Raw genomic sequence first — 22,521 nt, forward strand, 5'->3', positions numbered from 1 at the left:
ACAATCTAATTGGTTATATTTTCTTGTAACTGGATATAGTGTAATTTAAAGTGGGTCAGTGATTGCTGCAACATCTTAAAAGTTTCAACAACATCAATTTGGCAGGATTTGCAATTATTTGAGCTACAATTTTGTGACTTTTATGATTCATGAAATGTTTGTTGGATGATCATTATCGTATAAAATGGTTACACGCATTCCACTGATACCGTAAAAAGGAAACACTATTGATATCAAGTAAAGCCCGAGCCTGCCAACATTTTATGTTGCCAATTAACTCTATGACAGGACAAAATGAAACATCAGTGTCTGTGACTTTTTGAATGATGTCATGACAAATAAGGATATATAGAAATATGAATATCAAAACAGTTCTGAAATGTAAACAAATAACAGTCGATCAACGTTGTGCAATGATGTCAAAGTGAAAAAGCGTTTGGGAGAAGGCGTGGTTAAAAACGGATTGATCGTGTCGAAGACCAATAAGTAAAGAGGGAAGCCGATCGAATTGACCAATGGGGAACGTACTGCAGAATGTGGGCGGGAGAACAGCTGATTCGTAGGAGGGCGCTTTGGGGAAGTGCGAATGGAGACGACAACAATCGCGCATCATGAGGTTTTTATCAAGACTCCTTTGGGCGGCTCTTTGGATTGAACAGGTAGGACGTCGACATAAAACATGCTTGTCGATAGGAAAGGTGTAACGTTACCAGGTTTATTTGAATAGCCGCCGATCGTGTACTGGCGACATTGATTTCGGTGGGATGTCGTGTTCATTGGGGCCTCGCGGCCGAGCACTCGTAACGTGTTTTTACTGTAAATAAAATACACGACACTGATCAAACGATCGTTTCCGGTCGAAAACTAACGCTCTCGTGTCTTATTCTGAATTTGGCACGCAATGAGTATGTTTGTTTGTTTATTTGTTTAACATTGTACATGCCGCTAGGGTTATATTACAAACAAGCTATAGTTATAGTTACCTGTAATGTTTTTCTATTGAAATAATTATGGTTTTGACCATATTCGTAAAACATCGATCTTTATTTGATTTAACTATATTAAGTATTGAGCAAATGGCGAGTGAATACTTGCGTTTTTGTTTAGTTTTGCATAAATACAACATTTCGCTTAATTTCTCATATAAAGAAGTATAGTTTTATATAGACTTACTACCTTTTCTTTATATAATGCCACTGGAGTTATACTTATAAACAGGTTATAGTTAATATTATAAGTTACCTGTCATATGTTTTTATTGAAACAATTATTGTTTTGACCATATTCGTTAAACATCGATAAACATGTTCTTTATTTTATTTACCTATATTAAGTATTGAGCAAATGGCGAGTTAATACGTTACAAGACATAAGAGTTACTTGCGTTTTTGGTTTGTTTTGCAAAGTAGTTATGCATAAATAAAACATTTTCCTTAATTTCTCATATAAAGAAGTATAGTTTTATATAGGCTTACTACCTTTTCTTTACATTATCAAACATTCCCTCCTTTAACAGTTGTGTCTATTGTGATTGACAGGTTTTGGGTGAATATGGTATGGCATATTTCAGTGACTTGGGTAACAGCGATGGCAAAGATTACTGCATTTTCTTTAACCCTCAATGGGCTCGACTACCTCAGGACCTCAGTAAAGCAGTAAGTATCACTTTATATTGTATACACAACAATAACAACTTTTCTATTATAACACGACAATGTAAATTACAATAATAAATTAGTTGCATTAACTAAAATGTAAAAACGGTGATTCATATTTTTACAGTATTTATTCATATTTGTTAAAGGTAATTTTAACATTTTGCAGTTTAAACTGCTGTAACACACAGTGAACTAACACGAGGAGTTGTTTTGGTATAAACTACATTAAAACAAAGATTAATAGACAAGGAAAAAGTATGTTGTTCATACTTCATGCATTTACACAACAAATGTTTACAAATACAACTTTCTTGTAAAGTGTGACAAAAAAAGCTTTCTTTTATATCGAAACTAATGTCTTTTTGTTTTTAAAGACACGCCTGCAGACATATGATCTCACCAGTTCTGTGCTCTGCTCACCCTCGGATGTTCCTGAGGGTGGCTTTCCAAACACCATCCCAATGGTGATGAGAGGAAATTGTACTTTCTACGAGAAAGTCAGATTGGCACAGATTAACGGTGCCAAGGGACTTCTGATCATCAGCAAAAATAGACTGGTAAGTCAATTTAACGCCTAATGTGCCATGGCTGACAGTTAAAGCTTTACTTAAAGAATGGGTTTTTGTAGACTCCACCCTCAGGCAACAAGTCCCAGTACGAGGAGATAGGAATCCCAGTGGCTTTGCTCAGCTATAAAGACATGCTGGACATCAGTAAGGTAAGTCGGCAGGTTGTGTTGTTATTTTGTTTATCTTATGTTGCATGTGTTTTATGGACAATGTACCGAAATGCTGTGCCTCTCTTTTTTTTTAGAAGTTTGGGGAGAAGAGCCAGGTTGCCATGTATGCGCCTCACGAACCAGTGGTGGACTATAACATGGTGATCATCTTTCTGATGGCAGTGGGCACTGTGGCTGTTGGAGGATATTGGGCCGGCAGCAGAGATATTAAGAAGTGAGAGATGTTCAAAGCACTTAAAAAAAATGCTGTTTGCTGTTCATTGGCTTGCGCTCAGGCCATCCTAGATGTAGGTGAAATTTCTTCTTTGGTAGAACAGAACGCAAGATTTTAAGATGAAACTTTTGAAGAAAATAGGTCGGTCACAAGACACAAAAAAAGTGAATTTCAACATTATAACCGGTAATCTGCAGCCTCTAAATACGGGTTTCCAGGTTGCCAAGTAAAGCACTATTACAGTTCACAAAGAATCTTAAGCTTAATTTATGTTTTTGCATTTAGTGGTAAACAGCATAGCATATCACACGCTAATCTTCATCCCTTAAGCAAACCCACACCTGCCACAATACTTTTTCATATGAATTTCACATACACTACAATTCAAATAGCGCAGGTACATCTGTAAGATGTTTGCTAAAGATCTGGAGATCTGCAAAACATCAGATAAACGTCTAAGAAAGGGCTGTTTTCATACATTCTAAATCTTAAACATCTCACAGACATCTTTTTCGTGTCTATGTGACATCTGACAGCAGATTGAGTAAACGTAGAAAAATATGAGTACACATCATATAGACGTCTTCCAGATATATGTGTAAAGTAGTAAACTCATTAAGACCTTTTTTGTAACGTTTGAATTACAAGAAAAAAGATCAAACTGTTATATTTTATAGACCTTGAACTTGTAAAAACATTGGCTTGGCATTTTATAAGTTAGCTTCATGAGTTCTTATCTTGAGATGCTTTTTTAAACCGCACTGAAGGAGTTCCCATCTATTCTGAGCTCTTATTGGCCACTTTTCAGCCTTTTTCAAGCTTCTGTGAGAAAACCTCATATTTAAGTTTTCTACCTAAATAAATAAATCAATGTGTTGACACAAAAATAATTGTATCTACCAGAAACTTCAGAATCTAAACCATGGATGTTGTGCCATTCTGGAAAGAATGTGGCATCCTAGACATTTTAGAGTCCCAAGGATGTTTTTTTTTCTGGTTGATGTTTTTCCTTCTTAACCTCCGGTCCTTATATGTTCGCTGTCCAAACGCAGCAGTTTTTACTTGAATTTGGCGAGTGTTCATTTTGGGCCTTGTGTGTATCTGTGTGTGTTTTGGCAGACGTTATATGAAGCACAAGAGGGACGACAGTGCCGAGAAACAAGAAGAGGAGACTGTTGACGTCACCCCCATCATGATTTGTGTGTTTGTGGTCATGTGCTGCTCGATGCTGGTGCTCTTGTACTTCTTTTATGATCAATTGGGTAAATCAATTATTCACGACGGTTTGCTGTTACCCAACAAGACTCTATACGACTGTGCTGATTTTTTCCTCTTTTTTTTTTTTTGTTTGGCTGTCCCACAGTGTATATGACCATAGCCACATTCTGTTTAGCGTCTGCTGTCGGTCTGTACAGTTGTCTCTGGCCGTTCGTTCGAAGAATACCCTTTGGGAAATGCAGGTTAGCTGTCTAAATAACAATGACGAGACCACATCTTTCGGATCGGTGTTATGTGAAATGCTTTGTGTTTATGTTGATAGGATACCTGAAAATAACCTGCCGTACTGTCACAAGCGGCCGCAGGTGCGAATGCTGCTCCTTTCGGCCTTCTGTATCGGAGTCAGTGTGACTTGGGGAGTTTTCCGCAATGAAGATCAGTAAGCACTATAAAAGCACTTCAACACAACTTGTCTCGGCTCTTTTACCACGGACACTGTATTTGATGTCAAAACTATGTTTTCAAGGTGGGCGTGGGCGCTTCAGGATACGTTAGGCATTGCATTCTGTCTCTACATGCTGAAAACAATCAGACTGCCCACTTTCAAGGTGAGTGACAATACTGACAGATGCTGAATAATGTTTGACGGTTTCTATTGCGTATTAACAGACTCGTGCACTGGCTCTTCTCTTTACAGGCCTGCACTATGCTGCTGGTGGTCCTGTTTGTCTATGACATATTTTTTGTTTTCATTACACCACTCTTAACTGAGGTATGAAGCTTTTTTTAACACTAAAAGCAATAACAGTCATACCTTAACATCAACATTGCAAACAGTCCGCTATATTTAAGTTCACCTCGAAATGAAAATTGTTTTATCATCTGTTCACACTTATGTCGTTCAAACCGGTTTTTATCTCTTCTTTTTCTGTGGAACACAAAAGAAGATATTTTGAGAAATGTCGGTGGTACTTCAAAATATCTTCTTTTGTGTTCTGCGAAGTCATACAGGTTTGGAATGACACGAGGGTGAATATATGATGAAAGGATTTTCCTCTTTGAGTACGTCCCTTCGTTTTGTTGTAAACAATTATGCATACAAATGGATGAAATCAGGCCCGGCCTGTTTTTTCCTTAATACTTTTTTACTGAAGTCAAATAGATTGTTAAAGCGGTTTCACATCAGTGTTTTCGTGTTTAATGCCATCTGTGTAGAGCGGTGAAAGTATCATGATGGAGGTGGCGACCGGACCCTCCGATTCCTCTTCACACGAGAAGGTTTGTTTATATCAATCTGACAGTGAAAGTATATCGAAAGACGGTTCGTTGTGTTGAGTTAAATCACTTAAGTTTATTTTCTATTCGTCAGCTTCCAATGGTGCTGAAGGTGCCCAGGTTAAACGCTTCTCCTCTAGTCCTGTGCGACAGACCCTTCTCTCTGCTGGGATTCGGGGATATCTTGGTACCAGGTAAAGTCACATCATCATCCTTCATGAAGTAGCGTCCTTCAAAAATCTGACATCCCCATGTAACACGTTTCAATATTATTATACATTGTTTTTATCCGTTTTTTCTATTACCATAACCGTGATGCGCATTCCTCTTTGTGTTGTGTCCTCAGGGTTGCTTGTAGCGTACTGTCACAGGTTTGACATTCTCATGCAAACGTCTCAGATCTATTTCCTGGCCTGCACTATTGGTAAGACACTGTCTGCCTTCATATCGCAACACCTTTCATGAACGCTGTATGTCACTGTGACTGACACAAACCAAATGCCAGTGTTAATTGTATAGACATCTTACCGTCAATCGTGTACAGATTAAACGAAGCGATCTGATATCTGTCTCTGTTTAGGTTACGGCATCGGTCTGCTCATCACATTCGTGGCTTTGGCTGTGATGCAGATGGGCCAGCCGGCCCTCTTGTACCTGGTGCCCTGTACTCTCCTCACCAGCCTCGCGGTGGCGCTGTGTCGCAGGGAGCTGCCTTTGTTCTGGACAGGAAGTGGATTTGTGGTGAATACCAGTTTGATATGAGTGCCTTCTTCAGTCGGGACAGTTCTAGGTTTATGTACACTTGCTAGACTTACAGTTGAGTAAACAACCCACGTGTTTTTGTTTTGTTTCCGCTCTCATTTTGTTTACTCTGGGTGTTTTCTTTAAAGGATGGGTTTGGCGTTTTTACCTATAATTAAATATTTCCAGTCTAGTCGTCTGTAATAGTCCATAACGCAGGATAATTTCAATCATAAACTCGAGGGGGAGTCATTCTTTTATTTTTGGGAACATCTCCTCATCCTTCACCTTCGGTGTCGATTTGAAAGCTTTAAATGACTTATTTTTACTGTATTTAAACTGAATTGAAAGCTCAACACAAGCTGTTGTTTGCTGTGCTATATGGACATTACAGACGATGAGCTGAAACCCCATTTCAATTGCTTTATGGGTTGAGCAGATCTGTCCTGTAGGTGTGATCAGGTATCTGTGCGGCAGAAGAGGCATACGTTTCATTTCCTCCGTGCTTATGTTAAATCCGTGCTTTGTAAACCTTAATCTGTCATCTCTGAGATGAAGTGATCTCTCTTTTACTCAAGTCGCAGATGAGAGGTCATTTTCTCTGCAATCTTCTGCTTCTTTACGTCACAAATACTCTGTCAAGACCTGTCTAGGATTTATTAGTAATATAGAATATTGTGTAAATACAGGGGGCTCCAAAAGTCTGGGGAAATGGTTTTATGTATTCTATCTATTTATATTTTTACAATTTATGAAAGTTAAAAATGTCCAAACAGCAAAAATGATATGAATGGCAGCCTTTTGCTGTATTTTGTTATGCCACTTTTGCTTTAACATGTATCTGAGCTTTAATACATCCACTTGCTCAGAGTTGCAAATACACAGATTTTTTTAAACACATTTTATTTCAAGTTTCAAATAAAATAAAATGTATGAAAATCCCAGATTATCAATGTTGACTCAGACTTTTGAACTCCACTGTATAGAGAAGGTTTCATCGCATGCACACGCCTGGCTCAAAGTTAACTTCCGGTCTGTGTTTGGTTATAATATATCATTTTGTATTTCATTTATATCAATATCTTATTTTATACTAAATGCATTAAATCAAATTTAAACTCCCCGACAATAATTTTGTAGAATTATTCTACCGAAAGCTAGGTCCGGACCACCTTTGTTTATGTTGTTGCCGCTAAAAACATCTATAGTGCAAAAGTATAAGGCGTGTAGGTGGAACTGATAAATTGTGTCCTCCATCTCATCCTGCTCTGGTTTTTTCCTCAGCCTCCTCCCATCGTCATCGAACAAATGAACTGTACTCGAACCGCAGGACAGTCCACGGATGAGCCGCAGTCGAACCCTCAGCAGCCGGACTCTGAAACCCCCCATCCGTGTGAGGATCCTCCTCCATCAGCTCAAGATGAACTCCCACATCTGACCGCTGCAGCCTCCACATAAAGACAAAGACTCTTAAGGATGATAATATTAGAATTTCTTTGTGTCAGTTATAGATCTGACTATGTATGTATGTAATAGACTTGAACAGTATGAACATCTCAGTGCACTTGCGTTACTTCTGTAGAGCTTTGTGAGATGTTACTTTACTTTATGGATGGTATGAAAAAGGACATATTTGAACAGCTTTTATCTTTTCATGAGGTGTTATTTTTGTTCGCAATGTCTTTGTAAATCAACAACCTAACCTTAAAAAAAACAGTGCAGCTAGACATTCTCCAACAAATGTCTTAACATAAAATAAAAAGAAGACTCAATGCAAATCATCATTATAACAACACGCAAAGTTTCACATCATTGAGAATTCGATGCCGATGAGGACTTAAAAAAAACAATTTTTGTGCTGTGGATTAAGACATTTAAATGGAGATATACTGTACAGTGTATTTAAAATAAAAACGTATACCTACATAGGGATTTTTATCTTCAAGGTGCATTGAGGGATTATGTTCACGTGTATAAAGCTTTGTGTTTGATGCAAGGATTATTTGGTATAAAGATATGCATTTTTTTAATACATTTCTGACCATCTGTTGAGTTACAGTCTTCTTTTTATAGCAGACATTTTCTATTCATGTTACTTTGAATTATTCAAACAGAAATCATGCTCTAAATCTCTTTAGGTTGGATAAAGTGGATCAGCATTCACCCGATGTCTCATTGAAGTCTTTTAGACCCGGTAGACAATGATTTTGGTTTTATTGGAATACTGTTATCATGTGGAATAACACAGACAATTTATAACAAGTATTAATACTCCTGTGCTCTGGAGGTCACCATGTTTCTTTACAGAGGTGTTTGCTGAGGCTCTTTCTGATTTGAGATCTACATATGCTGTAAATGTGTTAAAAGAGTTTTTTGAAAACTTGAGTCACTTATTAAAGGAATTATGCATCAAGTGTTTGGTTTGATTCTGCTTGAAGAACAGGCTTGGAAAGCGTTTATTGTGAAGTGCCCCAAAACAGGGTTGCGTTTCATTGGGCTAAAGTGATCATAACGCAGTTGTTATAACCATAAGTGTTAATGGTCTTTGAAAAAACATTTCTGTTTTACAAATTCTGTAATAGAAATGTCACTACTTAAGTGTTTTGAGAGAAGAACAAAGCAAGAAAATAATCCTATTTATTAAGTTGTGAATTTCTGTTTTACAGCACTAAAAATGTACTCAAGTAAAGGGGCACTGTTTTCAAACTACTAAAAAAGTACCTTTCCTGACAAAACTACTCGATAACAGTCATTTGAGTATTTGTAATTCGTTACTTTACACCAGTGAAATCCACAACATGCAAATTTCACAGAAAAGGGAGATAATTTCTTTAATTCAATAGAGAAATCATTTCATTTGCCTGAGTTTGTGTTATTAACATGTCAACTCTGAGATATACAATATATATACGATATAAGATTAAAGCAGTGTTACAGCTGTGATATTTTCTAAGAAAGTAACAAATATATTCACAAACTCTTACGCTGTTACACAATTCAACAATTATGAATATTGATTCAATGTCTTACATTTTTGCATTTGGCAGACACGGTTTGTACATGCAAATATGAGCACCCAGTTGGGTTCTTCACTTTTGGAATCCTGTTGGAAACATTTCCATTGTTGTCTCTCCTGCTTGCATCACATTTCAGTATTTGGTTATATTGTGAGTTTTTGCAGTGCATGTGATGTTGTTTTCTTGATTTGCCGAGTTTTTTGTATTTGCATGCATTTTATTCTGTTGCAGCGCATTGGCACCGGGCGGCACCAGACATGGTTGTGTGCGCTCTCCAGTGCCAGTTCTTAGGTCTACAGGAAGTTTTCTTTTATTTGGAAAACTCCTTCCCCACCGCAGACACGCGTACGGACGCACTTTAGCATGAATTTGACATCGTGTTTCTTAAGACAACTTTTCTGCTTCTGGTGTATGGGCGTTCTTTAGTGTGAACCTTATTGTGCTTCACAAGATGTATTTTGTATCTAAAACTCTTTTCACACTGTACACATGTGTAATTCATATTACAGTTTTTTACAATCGCTATGACAGTTTTTTCAATACATTTAACAAGTTTCCTAAACTCTTAACGCACCAACACACCTAAAACACACAATTGGCAAAACGGTTAATTTCATGCTCAAAATCACACATTGTAAACTAAACTCCAAAACTAATTTTCAAAATACAATAATTCACTAACACAATACACTATGTCTAACAAAACACTGCAAACATGTTTCAAAATCAAATAATTATTCAAAACACTAACACACGTTCTCTTCCAACAGGAACATTTAGTCAATCATAACACAATGACAAAAAAAACACTAACATCAGCTGAATTTACAGAAACTGCATTATTTTATGTGTCAGGTCTGCCCTTATACAATAGACAGTTTATTGTATTGATCATAGATTGCGTTTTGCACTGTAGTTTCTTTTGAAGCCTCTCTACATTTAGTTTTGTTGGGTTTAGTAAATGCATGCATTTTGTTTCTTTTGCTGCAGAAATATAATACAAAAATGAATGACCATCTCAGCGTAGCTTTATAGAATGCACAGTTTATGAAAAAAAAGACAGAGACAGAATTGCTGCAGTAAAGACTTTATTTGAAAAAGGACATTACTGCAAGATATACAAACAGAAAAAGCACCGGAATAATAATAATAATAAAAAAAGTAATCTTCTAATCTGCTCGGTCTTCTGCATTTGGCCACATGTTCTCATCCACATCACACCTGATATCTTCTCTGGCAAGGCATCTTGGGAAGAATCTTTTGGCATGCCTTGTCCACCCCTGGCAGTGTTCAGCTGTGATGTCTTGGCCTCCAGCATCCATTGCATCTAGGAGGGACATTTGGTCATGTGGACGATGGTCAAAAACCTTCCATCTCCAGGCTGAGAAAAACTCCTCAATGGGGTTGAGGAAATGGGAGTAAGGAGCAAGGAAATGGGACATCATCCTCGGATGGCGTCAAACCAGGCTGTGACTGCACGGGAATGGTGGAATGCCACATTGTCCCATGTGATCACATATATTGGCAAGTGGTCTCCCACCTGTCACCTTTCTACCTCTGGCACCAGTCTTTCGTGAAGGTCTTCTAAAAACAGGAGAAGGCGTTCTGTGTTGTAGAGGCCAATCTCACATTTATGCAGGAGTGCACCGTTGTTGGAGATTGCGGCGCACATGGTGATGTTGGCTCCTCTCTGGCCCGGCACGGTGACTGTGGCCCTTTTGCCAATTATGTTTCTCCCATGGCGACGCCTTTTCGCCAAGTTGAAGCCAGCCTTGTCAACATATATAATTTCATGTGGGACTTGATTGGCCTCCAACTCCATGACTCTCTGAAAGTAATTACACAGTGTATGTAAATGCTGTGCTGTATATTTACTGTATGTCCTAATGTTCTCCATGTTTATAGAGTAGTTTACTGCAAAACACACAATGTATAGTACAGTAATGACTGTATTGCATAACCTTACCTGGACATATTGGTGACGGAGTTCTTTGATGCGCTCACTGTTCCTTTCAAAAGGAACTTCGTATAGTTGCTTCATTCGGACTCTGTGTTTAGCTAGAGTCCAAGACATGGATGTTATGCTGATTGCTGCAATGTTCCCAAAGACAAGGTTGTCCTCTACAACCTGTTCTTCATTTAGGAGCTTTCCTCTGCCCCCTGAGGGAGGTAGACGTTGAATCCTTAGAGGGACAAAATACAGTTACATATTAGAGATCGGAGGCATATTTCCTAAATGGTAAAATTATTTACACTACTAGAAGCATATCCTACCTGTTGGTTTCTCTGAAAATACGGACAATGGATGCCACTGTGTCCCGGCTGAGATTTGGCTGTACTCATTCACCAGCCTCTCTGTATGATAGCCTGTGGTTTATGACATGATCAATGATAGTAGCTCTTATTTGATCAGTTACCCTAGCTCTGGTCCTTCTTTGAGCGCCACCACGCATTCAAACTCCTCTCCCTCTACCTTGCCCCACTCCTCTCCCTTGCGCTTGCCCCACTCCTCTCCCTTGCGCTTGCCCCACTCCTCTCCCTTGCGCTTGCCCCACTCCTCTCCCCTGCCCTTGCCCCACTCCTCTCCCCTGCCCTTGCCCCACTCCTCTCCCTTGCGCTTGCCCCACTTCTCTCCCTTGCGCTTGCCCCACTCCTCTCCCCTGCCCTTGCCCCACTCCTCTCCCCTGCCCTTGCCCCACTCCTCTCCCTCTCCCTTGCCCTTGCCCCACTCCTCTCCCTTGCCCTTGCCCCACTCCTCTCCCTTGCCCTTGCCCCACTCCTCTCCCTTGCGCTTGCCCCACTCCTCTCCTCTCATCAATTCACAATATGAACAGCTGTTCACTTTGACTTTAGCCTATATAAGTTATGTTTAGAACATGATGTTATCTGTTCTGACATACAGCGTGAAAGCATTTGTAAATTTGGCTGTAAAATTACATTGTTTTGTTATTGGTTGAGCTTGTGTGTAAAAGAAGTTCAAGCATTTTAAATTTGTGTTAACTGTATGCATTTTGTGTCATAGCAACAAGAAATGTGTTAATTGTATAGCCTACAAAGATGGATGTTGTGCTAACCGTGTTAAGAGTTTAGGAAACTTGTTAAATGTATTGAAAAAACTGTCATAGCGATTGTAAAAAACTGTAAAAAGAACATTTTTTTGACTCACATTTATTTTTTATTGTATCCGACTTGGATTGAACTACTAATATTGAAGTCCTTTAATATTATTTAAATAGCATCTCTCAGGGTGAGCTTTAAAAACAGGCTGTTTTATTCAGCCCAAAAATGTCATCATCTAGTCACACTGATGTGGTTCAAAACCTCTTTTCTTTCTTGTGTTTTTTTGTCATTGTGTTGTGATTGACTAAATGTTCCTGTTGGAAGAGAACATGTGTTAGTGTTTTGAATAATTATTTGATTTTGAAACATGTTTGCAGTGTTTTGTTAGACATAGTGTATTGTGTTAGTGAATTATTGTATTTTGAAAATTAGTTTTGGAGTTTAGTTTACAATGTGTGATTTTGAGCATGAAATGAACCGTTTTGCCAATTGTGTGTTTTAGGTGTGTTGGTGCGTTAAGAGTTTAGGAAACTTGTTAAATGTATTGAAAAAACTGTCATAGCGATTGTAAAAAACTGTAACACAAAGTATATTTCAAGTGGTTTTGTGACCATACAAATACAATTTCCTCAAACAATCAAAATATCTTTAAGCTTAATACCATTTTAAACTTTATTCATCTTGTGAATTTTACTGTCCTTATACTGTGCTTTATTTTAAGAACCAGATTGCCATTTTTAGCTGGCAACCCAAAGGGAAAAGGATTTCCTTGAAATGGTGTAGTTAAAAAAAGCTGTCTGCTTTCACTTTCAGTATGAGAGCAGCGCACATGACTCAAGAAGAGGATTATCGATCTGAGAGTTTCGTTTCTTTACTCCAGGAGCTGCAGACTTGACCAAACAAACTAAAGCTTGAAACCACAAAGAAACAGAGACAATTATACAAAGGTGATTTAGAGTTATTTTTTTTTAGAAAATATTTTAAATATGTACATTGTAAACACCAGACAGAGCTGTACTATCAGTTTTTTCTTCATATGTGGTTTAAAGCTGTTGCGATGGATTGTTTTTGCGTGTGTTTGTGTAGAGATGGCGTGTAGCAGCAGGGTCATGACGGCTCCAGTGTGTTTGATCGCCACTGATGTAAATGGATTGTTGTGTGTGAGAAAAGAAGCAAAAGATATTCTGGAAGGGATCACAGAGCCGGTTGTGGTGGTGTCTGTGGTGGGACTTTACCGGACGGGGAAATCTTACCTTATGAACCGCCTGGCAGGACGAGGGTCAGGTGAGAAAAATGCAACAAATTGTTAGTATGATTATTAGGGCATAATTTTAAGAGTTTTTTAATTGCTGAAAGAACTGTGCCACAAAACCGTTGTGAAATAAACATAGAACAAGTCTACAAATGACCGAGGAGGAAACAAGAACAGAGGAGCTAGGCACAGACACCGGGTTAGACAAAAAAATATACCACAAGGGGTAAAACAACATAACATGGGTATAAAATGAAGGGTATCAGAAACATATACATAAGCTAGAAAAAAGTAAGCTAGAAAACAGTAAGCTAGAAAACAGTAAGCTAGAAAACAGTAAGCTAGAAAAAAGTAAACTAGAAAACAGTAAACTAGAAAACAGTAAGCTAGAAAACAGTAAACTAGAAAACAGTAAGCTAGAAAACAGCAAGCCAGAAAACAGTAAGCTAGAAAAAAGTAAGCTAGAAAACAATAAGCTAGAAAACAGTAAGCCAGAAAACAGTAAACCAGAAAACAGTAAGCTAGAAAAAAGTAAGCCAGAAAACAGTAAACTAGAAAACAATAAGCTAGAAAACAGTAAACTAGAAAACAGTAAGCTAGAAAAAAGTAAGCTAGAAAAAAGTAAGCTAGAAAACAGTAAGCTAGAAAAAAGTAAGCTAGAAAAAAGTAAACTAGAAAACAGTAAGCTAGAAAACAGTAAGCTAGAAAACAGCAAGCCAGAAAACAGCAAGCCAGAAAACAGTAAGCTAGAAAAAAGTAAGCTAGAAAACAATAAGCTAGAAAACAGTAAGCCAGTAAACAGTAAACCAGAAAACAGTAAGCTAGAAAAAAGTAAGCCAGAAAACAGTAAACTAGAAAACAATAAGCTAGAGAACAGTAAACTAGAAAACAGTAAGCTAGAAAAAAGTAAGCTAGAAAAAAGTAAGTTGGAAAACAGTAAGCTAGAAAAAAGTAAGCTAGAAAAAAGTAAACTAGAAAACAGTAAACTAGAAAACAGTAAGCTAGAAAACAGTAAACTAGAAAACAGTAAGCTAGAAAACAGCAAGCCAGAAAACAGTAAGATAGAAAATTTATAAAGGTACGATCATTCGTACAATGAAATTGGTGGCATACGAATGTTTAGTGAAGCCTGTCGTAAAATGATACGTTTAATGAAGCCCAAATTAAGTTTATCATGTGACCAAACCACAAAAGCATGTTTAAATGATTTTATACTACAAGTCTATCTTTAGGTTTTATAATAAAACAACAAATACACATTATATGCTTAGATTGTATGTGTGAAGTGAAACAATTGCATTGTGCTGTCAATAAGCTCTCCTGCACTGCTTAATGACTATTTTCCATTTTAATGTTATTGACGTCAGAAACGTAAATGTCACTTTGTTGACGTTCCCTTAATTCATAAATATTGAATGTCCAACGTCAAGCCAACTTTATGTCAGTCTTTTATGGCGTGCGTTTACTGACAAACGTCCTGGGCATAAGCAGCAGGGATCTCTGAAGTGTAGTAATAGCTGGTCCTCCTTATCAGAAGAAAGAAATTCAGTGAAAGTTGGCTTCACTGTCATGCTGTCAGTTCTTCCGCGCTTGATCATTGACCTTCCTGGAAAGTTTGTACATATTACATGGGTGAATGAATGATGATGATGCTGTTTCGCTGTTATATCAGGCTTTGCTCTTGGTAACACTATTGAGTCAAAGACAAAAGGCATCTGGATGTGGTGTGTCCCTCATCCCTCCAAAGCAGGACATACTCTGGTGCTGTTGGACACTGAGGGACTTGGAGACGTGGACAAGGTAACAACAATGTCATTATAAAGCCACACAGCATCCACAGCAGGATTTCTCAGTCACCAAACCGTACCTATTTCTGTTTCCATTAATGCTTTGAATAAACCTGCTCATTGCACACGTGGAACACGAGTATTCAAGCGGATTATTCGTTTCTTACCAGTGATGTTTAAAATAAAAAAAAAATCTAGCCGAATTCTTGTTTTTCCAGGTGAACGATAATGCGTCGATTTCCCCTACCCATTTGTTCAATTTCAAATTGAAAAACAAATGACCAAATTCAACGCAATGTCATGAGATTTACATAAACACTTTTGCTCGATCGAGCCAATAACATTGATACCAAAGTTGTCACATTCCACCATATTTTCTGTCCGCCCTATTGGATCTTTTTCAAAACACACCGTTTCGAACTCCTACAAAATGTATCGAAAATGTATCCTCTAGTGTCCAAAACAGGGAATAACAGGCAGTATGCCTATGTCCATGTTTTTCCATCTCCTGCTGACCTCCTTGATCGTCTTGTCTAAATGTTATTGCTTGTTGAAGATTATTTATGCAACTAACCCGGTCTTGCATATCAAATAAAGAAGAGTTGTTTCTCTCACTTGTTTTTAATGGAACACGCCACCGAGTCCTACATATTACGCACTGATACACATAACATCAAGTATCCAACAGTATTCAATACTACTTTATAGGCACTCAAGATTAATATAAGATTGGCAAAAACTGCATGTGTTACCTCTGCTTAAAGGTCTTGTTTTGAAAAATAAAGTGTCACAAATTGAAATGAATGTCGATTTTAATGCCAAAAATTGATATTTGGCCCCATCAATAAAACATTATAAATCAGCTAACGTTTTATTTTCGTTTCAGGGGGATGAAAAACATGACACATGGATCTTCTGTCTTGCTCTTCTGCTCAGCAGCACTCTAGTGTACAACAGCTTAGGAGTCATTGACAATATGGCACTGGAAAAACTGCAGTATCCTTTCACATAATACCACTTTAATCTTGTAATAGAGACTTAATATATACAAATGAATTGTTTCACTTAACGGAAACTTTGATGTTATTCTTGTTATATGATTTATAAATCCGTTCTTTATAACGTTATTCAATTGTACATACTGCATGCTTTTCACTCACAGAGTCATTTCTCTTAAATGTCATGGCTGTAGTTACGTGACAGAACTGAGAGAGCACATCCGCATAAAGACAAAAGCAGGAGATGGGGATGAAAGTGGACAATACGTGTGTGTTTTTCCAGCCTTTGTCTGGACTGTTCGGGATTTCTATCTGGAGCTAGAAAAGGAGAATAAACCAATCACAGCTGACCAATATCTGGACGGAGCTCTGGAACTTAAGACGGGTCACACAAACACAAACACACAAACACACACACACAAACACATAAACACAATAACACACAAACAAACAAACACACAAACACACAAACACAAACACACATAAACAAACACACACACACACACACACACACACACACAAACACACACGATTCGACTCTCTTCTGTACCGAGAGGAAAATATTGTTTATGTTGTTATTATAGGTGACACACAAAGGATTAAAGAGTGTAACCTATCGCGTCGCTCTTTGCGGGATTTCTTTGTGAAAAGAAAGTGTTTCGTCTTCCCCCGGCCGGCTTCGACGAAGGACATGAAGAGGATGGAGGAGCTGACGGAGGTTGAGCTGGATCCAGAGTTCCTGCAAGAGTCAAACATGTTCTGCCAATACATCTACAGCAGCGCAGAACCCAAAACGATCATGGAAGGATTTACAGTCATCGGAGGAGGTCAGAACCTTCTCGTGGTGTTCGGAGAAAAAATAATTTTCTTATTAAATGTTTAACATTTAAGTAAAGTGAAGGACTTTATAACTATCACTCAATGTTGTTGGCTTTACTTTAAATGGACGTGATTTTTTCTTTGCATAAAATTTCTCAAATGCAAAGACGATATAATAAAGGTTGAGTATTACATTTACATTGAATCATTTGGCAGACGCTTTTATCCTTACATTGCATTATACCATACATTTGGTTCTAAATATGTGCAATCCCCTGGGTTCGAACCCACAACCTTGGCATTGCTAGTGTTATGCCACTCATTTAATAATAAGGAAATATTAAACGAGTATCTTGTTTCTTGGCAGATCTAGCCAATCTTGCTGAAGTGTACGTGGAGGCGATTCGCAGTGGAAGTGTACCGTGTCTGGATAATGCTGTGATTTCCCTGTCTAAGATCCATAACACCCGAGCAGTGGATGAAGCCCTTCAGCTCTATGTGACAGAGACTAAAACAACCCAGTTTCCAGTTGAACCACAACAACTGTCAAACATCCATGTAAATACAAAGAAGAAAGCCGTTGAAGTCTTCCTTCGCATGTCCTTTAACGACACGGATCAGACTTACCAAAGACAACTTGCGGTACCTGCAAACATTAACACCAGCAAAACAGTTCAGGAAACTATACAATGAGAAAAGTAACTATAACATGCAGTTGACATATCCGGTTTATCACATTATCACCTCTGCCTGTTTTCGACTTGATGAATAAGGATCATTCACGAATCACAAATTCTTCATAGATCTAGTCACTTAGTTTTGCTTTCAAGGCGCACGAGAGTGATTCATTAAGTCATAAAGTTGTGTGCATATACTGCAATAAAGAAATGGCCTACTAGTTTCGGAAATCAAAGGTATTTCCGAAATACCTGAAGACATTTTGAAGCATGTAAACGCATCTCTTCCGTCAACATCTCTTTCCTACTCTTTAAAAGTTCGGATAAAAGCGTCTGCCAAATGACTAAATGGAAATGTAGAAAGAAAGTCATACAGGTTTGAAATGACAAGACGGGGAGTAAATGATAAAAGCCTCTTTATTGTCAACCACGGGGCAGATATAGAGATGAAGGAACAGCAGGCAGGAGACAAAGTGGTGATAAAATGAAAAGAGCAGAGATTATTGTCGAATCTTTGTTGTTCTGCAGTGCTCGGTCAAACTTTTCACACTCAACAGGTGTTATTATACCAACATAGACCGTGGAAATGACAACATCCGTGTCTCGAGATGTTATTAAGAACCTCAGAATGAGACCAATGAAAACTATATATATATACAATACAAAAACAGTATCCAACAAAGGATTAAACAACATAAAGAAAGAACAATATAAAATAAGAAATTAAGTGCAACAGAAATGCACACACATTGAAAAACACACACAACATCTGTTAAAAGTATGTGGCATGATGACTTTAAATCAACAAAAAAGCAAGAATAGACTCACCGTACTATGAGATAGTTGCAGTTATCACGAATTCCACTATGTTTCTGTCTTTGTGTTTCTGCAGATGAGTATTCAAACACAATACGAAGCTTTCTGTGTACAGAATAAGGAAGCATCAAGGAACGTTTGTCTGGCCGTTTTGCTTCGTGTGTTTGCTCCGTTGGAAAGTAGCGTGCGTGATCACCACTACGCAAAATCTGGAGGATACCAGCAGTACAGACACACGCTGACCCAACTGACCGCGTCTTACAGATCACAAACCCAGATGCAAATAATGGTACACTCACACACATACAATCTCACACTTATTGCTCGCATTGCAGAGTCATTTTTGTTGACAGTGTATTCCAATAGCGCAGACGTTTTCTTCAAAGCAGAAACACGAGCATGCAGGCGTTATGCTTTATGCTATAGGCTGTATAGACCACTTTGAAAAAAGATGTGAACAAAGCTGGTCCAACGGTGATCCAGAAGAACTTCCTGTTTCAGTTTTTAACACTACACAAACAAGAAAAACGAACAGAATCAAATGAATATTTGTAAAGACTTAAACGAGGTAAGATTTTAAATTAAAATAATAAGAAAATAATCAAATGAAACCAAAAATGCTTCCTTTCATTTCCTCACACCTCAAAGGCGATCCTCTCATGTCAACCTGCCAGATAAAACTCAATAAACATCCTAAACTGTGTGGCTTTGAAACTGTGTTTAGCCTATAGGTTGTGGTTATTTGCAACAAATTAAATGCCTTACTCAACAATAAATTATTTGATTGTTTGTTTTATTGTTTTATTTTTCTCTATTTGAGAAGATCTTCAAAGTTTACAACATGATGACTCTTTAAAATTTAAAGAGACAGTTACCCTTAATTGAAATGGCCATTAAAATTGGTTTATTTTATATAACCTCCCTTAATTATGTTGTAGGAACGGACTAAAAAGCCAATTATATTTACGATCTAAAAGGTAGAAAAAATGATGTATAAAAACATTTAATTCCATTATTATTTCCCAGTTTTATGCTACCTTTCAGTGGTGTCCACGTTTGGTTTAGTGGGTGGTGGTCACCCTATTCTGGAACAGTGTTTACATTTTCAAAGTGGTCTAGTGTTCAAATTGTGTCAAAGCTTCTCGAGTTAGACGACAACCTGATTTCTTCTCATGCAGTTTGGGCAAATAACACACAATGTTGCTTTGTGTCAGTGTGATCATTTGACAAATGTGAATATTTTTCCGCAGAGAGAAGAGGTGTTGAGTAACTATTTGAGTGAGAAGGAAGAGACCGGAAGACTGATCCTTGGAACAGATCAAAATCTCACTGAAGCACTACGTCAGATAGAAGGTATAACTCCAACTTTTGAGTTTTAGGCAGGCATGCAAAAAAAAGTGACAATGATCCGAGTCTTCTCATGCATATAGATATAGATTTTTTGTATGTTTTTATTTTAAGTATGGCATAAGAATCATTATAAACAGATTTGTCATGTTGATTTGCATACCCCTATTCACACTATCTGGCTATTTCAGTAATACATCAGTTTGCGAAGGGCCTATTCCTGTTCCCGAACGATAGTTTATTAATATTTGTGAATGTGATTTTAGGGTGAACCAGAGAGAGCTGGCGTCTGCTTATCTAGTAAAACGTCTTTCTGTCTCTACAGCCGAAAGACAAAGAAGATTAATTTTAGAGCAGCAGGAAAGAGAGCGAGTGGCACAGAGACGGAGACAACAGCAGGCGCTTAAAGAGCAGCAAAGAGCCCACGATGAGAATATGAGACAGCTGGAGGAGACGAGGAGGAGAGAACAGGAGAGAATAGCACAAGAAAATCAACGAATGATGGAGGCTAGACTTCAGGTAAGACGACTCCGTTAGTAAAGGGTCTAGACATTTGACTGGAGGATCCATTTCACCCAAAGATGAAAATGACCTCATCATTTACTCATCCTAATGCCATCCTACGTGTACACAAATAGTTAAATGATATCCTGGCTCTTCCTAGCTTTGTAATAGAGTTGAATGGGAGCTCATTTAAATCAACACATCACATAATGCCACGCACTGTAAAAGGGATAGTTCACTTGAAAATAAAAATAGTGAATTCAAATGTATCTGTCATCATTTGTTAACGCTCTTACCGTTCAAAACATGTACATAAGAAGATATTTTCAGGAATGTCTGAATTGTGTGTTCACACAATAGAGGTCAATGGGGACCAGTGTTGTTCGGTTACCATCGTTCTTCAAAGCATCTTCTTTTGTGTTCTGCAAAAGAAAGTCGTTCAGGTTTGACATGACAACATCAGGGTGAATTTCTGAACCATCCCTTTAAACAGTTAATCGTTACAACTTCATAATCGGGAGAAGCGTGCTATCATCACAAAAAGGAAAATGTAAAAAAACAAGCTGGTGTTGTGGAAAGTTGATCTTGCATCTTTAAACAATTGCTCAGACAAGGAAAGACGAGGTGTCAAAGAGTTAACTTTATTTGTACAAGCCAAACAAAGTGAGATCTTCCCAAAGCACCTAAAGTTACAGTGTTTTCCAGCGACTTTCCTAAAGGGGGGGCTTCTCTTAAACCAATCCGACATGTTCCTGTTATCTTTGACTTGACGTGGCTTTCCACCGATAGATTTCCAGCGGTCGAATACGTTTTTACTTGTGGTTAGCCTATCATTAATCCCTTATTAAGCACACATATGATTCTCAGACAATGGAGATCTGGTCTGTTGAATATGAAACTAGGGAAACTGGATTTCAACAGAACAAGACATATAATGAGAAATCCTCTAATAACGTTAATGCCTCAGGCCTCCTGTATGAACATAATACTTCAATTCAAATAGAGTGGTCAGGTGCTTTTACGCCTCTCAAAAACAAATATATCATGTGCCCCTTATCTGGACACCCCTCCTGGGTTTTCCGATTATACATGATTTATCATTGGCTTTATTAAAAATGAGCTCATGTTTTAGCGTAATAATGAGCAACCTAGCGTCCTTGGCTGCATGCGATAAATTAAACTTGTGTGTATTGTATAGTGCAGGTGCAAATTCCTGTCTTTAGTGTGATAAGATATAAAATGCATATTGAAAACAACCCAGAAATGACACAATACTGGTTGTTCTTGAACTGTGGTGAGAAAGATTAAGGGGGACATTGCAGAAACTCGAGATAAAAGCGGCCAAGGCCATGAGATGTAGACATATAGGGGCAGTTTCCCGGACAGGGCTTAACTAACTGAAATGTTAGCTGTGTTTTTAACGAAAATGATTTACACTGGCATATCTTAAAATATATCAGTGCGATTGTCTTGTCTCAAGATGCTCACCAGTGATGGTTTTTGTAAAGTATGTTTTTAAACATAACTTAAATATCCTAATTTAACTATGGTCTAGTCCTGGTTTAAACTAATCCTTGTTCGGGAAACCGGCCCTTAGTCATTTAGTTAGACCGGGGAACACCTCAGCTTTCGATAAACCTTACTAAATACATGATTTCAGAAGACCTGAGGGGTATTATAAAAAACGTATGACAATAAATAGAACAAAAAACTACAAATGAGCGAAAAAACCTTGTCATACCGTATATGTTTTTAGGGTGTCACTATAAATGGTCAGAGGTGTTTTTATAAGGTTTTAAAATTGTGTCTTTCATTGTGTTTTGCATGTTATATTTTAGGAACAGGAGCGTGTGCTTCAGGAAAGATTCCAGCAGGAGACTGCCAATCTGCAGAGAGAGCTCAATAGAGTGAACGTCAGTAATTCAGGTGGTGGAGACTGCTGCATCCTCTGAAAATCCTCTTGACACACCTGCATTCTGTCGTGCTTTTGCTTTTCTAGCTGTTTCCTTGTCGGTCTGTTTTATGTAAACCATAAAGACATTTTGTTAGATAAATTACATAAATTTTTTAAAAGAATATATTTGATCTCTTCCTTGTCTGAAATCTCTTTTGCTGTTAATCTGCTTAATCAATTTGAAGTAGAACCAAATTAAAGCATAGCTATATTATTATAATAAAACGGACGTCTCGTGACTGAAAAGGAAGCATCATTTGCCCCCTTTTGGGACCCCGAGTGATCCTATTGGCTAGAAGAACATCTATCTGGGTGCTCTTTCAGCGCCTGAGTGCAATTCTTACAAAATTACGTTTCGATTAGTTTCACTTGAACTTTGCTAAAATTAGCATTAACTTCTTTTACATTAAGTGCTTGCTATGCTAGTATGTCGATGAGGCTATAG

The 22,521-nt window shown here is 37.9% G+C and overlaps 2 protein-coding genes across 4 annotated transcripts; both read left to right on the top strand.

The window, feature by feature from the left end:
- The first annotated feature begins 510 nt into the window (after positions 1 to 510).
- sppl2 (signal peptide peptidase-like 2) lies at positions 511 to 7,891 on the top strand. Of its 2 annotated transcripts, none has more exons than XR_013786423.1 (15): positions 511 to 659; positions 1,539 to 1,655; positions 2,033 to 2,215; positions 2,287 to 2,376; positions 2,472 to 2,611; positions 3,731 to 3,873; positions 3,975 to 4,071; positions 4,152 to 4,268; positions 4,356 to 4,437; positions 4,527 to 4,601; positions 5,045 to 5,107; positions 5,199 to 5,298; positions 5,451 to 5,528; positions 5,685 to 5,920; positions 7,130 to 7,891. XR_013786423.1 is itself a non-coding variant. In XM_079452597.1 (15 exons), exons 1-15 carry the CDS (start codon positions 612 to 614, stop codon positions 7,301 to 7,303), a joined length of 1,668 nt encoding a protein of 555 aa, XP_079308723.1. In that variant the 5' UTR covers positions 511 to 611; the 3' UTR covers positions 7,304 to 7,891. The 2 variants fall into 2 exon arrangements, 1 of the variants encoding a protein (XP_079308723.1); XM_079452597.1 differs by having other exon boundaries at positions 5,685 to 5,845.
- A 4,836-nt stretch (positions 7,892 to 12,727) lies between these two features.
- Positions 12,728 to 22,198, top strand: LOC306892206 (guanylate-binding protein 1-like). 2 transcript variants are annotated; one of them, XM_079453109.1, is made up of 11 exons: positions 12,728 to 12,869; positions 13,009 to 13,206; positions 14,847 to 14,974; positions 15,848 to 15,957; positions 16,154 to 16,344; positions 16,544 to 16,786; positions 17,146 to 17,420; positions 18,348 to 18,560; positions 19,522 to 19,624; positions 19,944 to 20,137; positions 21,961 to 22,198. In XM_079453109.1, the coding sequence occupies exons 2-11, from the start codon at positions 13,011 to 13,013 to the stop codon at positions 22,072 to 22,074; spliced, it is 1,767 nt and encodes a 588-aa protein (XP_079309235.1). In that variant the 5' UTR covers positions 12,728 to 12,869; positions 13,009 to 13,010; the 3' UTR covers positions 22,075 to 22,198. The 2 variants fall into 2 exon arrangements, with proteins under 2 accessions (XP_079309235.1, XP_079309236.1); XM_079453110.1 differs by having other exon boundaries at positions 12,734 to 12,869; positions 17,146 to 17,336.
- Positions 22,199 to 22,521: the final 323 nt, after the last annotated feature.

The sequence above is a fragment of the Barbatula barbatula genome (assembly GCF_947034865.1).
Source record: "Barbatula barbatula genome assembly, chromosome: 3".
In the NCBI taxonomy this organism is placed as follows: Eukaryota; Metazoa; Chordata; class Actinopteri; order Cypriniformes; family Nemacheilidae; genus Barbatula; species Barbatula barbatula.

What these genes read in the sequence shown, in the direction of transcription:
- sppl2 (XM_079452597.1), top strand. Translation starts at nt 612, where the DNA reads ATGAGGTTTTTATCAAGACTCCTTTGGGCGGCTCTTTGGATTGAACAG. An exon ending in GGCAGCAGAGATATTAAGAA is followed by an intron (nt 2,612 to 3,730) that starts GTGAGAGATGTT and finishes GTGTTTTGGCAG; the next exon opens with ACGTTATATGAAGCACAAGA. An exon ending in ATTCCTCTTCACACGAGAAG is followed by an intron (nt 5,108 to 5,198) that starts GTTTGTTTATAT and finishes TCTATTCGTCAG; the next exon opens with CTTCCAATGGTGCTGAAGGT.
- LOC306892206 (XM_079453109.1), top strand. Translation starts at nt 13,011, where the DNA reads ATGGCGTGTAGCAGCAGGGTCATGACGGCTCCAGTGTGTTTGATCGCC. An exon ending in CTTACCAAAGACAACTTGCG is followed by an intron (nt 17,421 to 18,347) that starts GTACCTGCAAAC and finishes GTGTTTCTGCAG; the next exon opens with ATGAGTATTCAAACACAATA. An exon ending in TGATGGAGGCTAGACTTCAG is followed by an intron (nt 20,138 to 21,960) that starts GTAAGACGACTC and finishes GTTATATTTTAG; the next exon opens with GAACAGGAGCGTGTGCTTCA.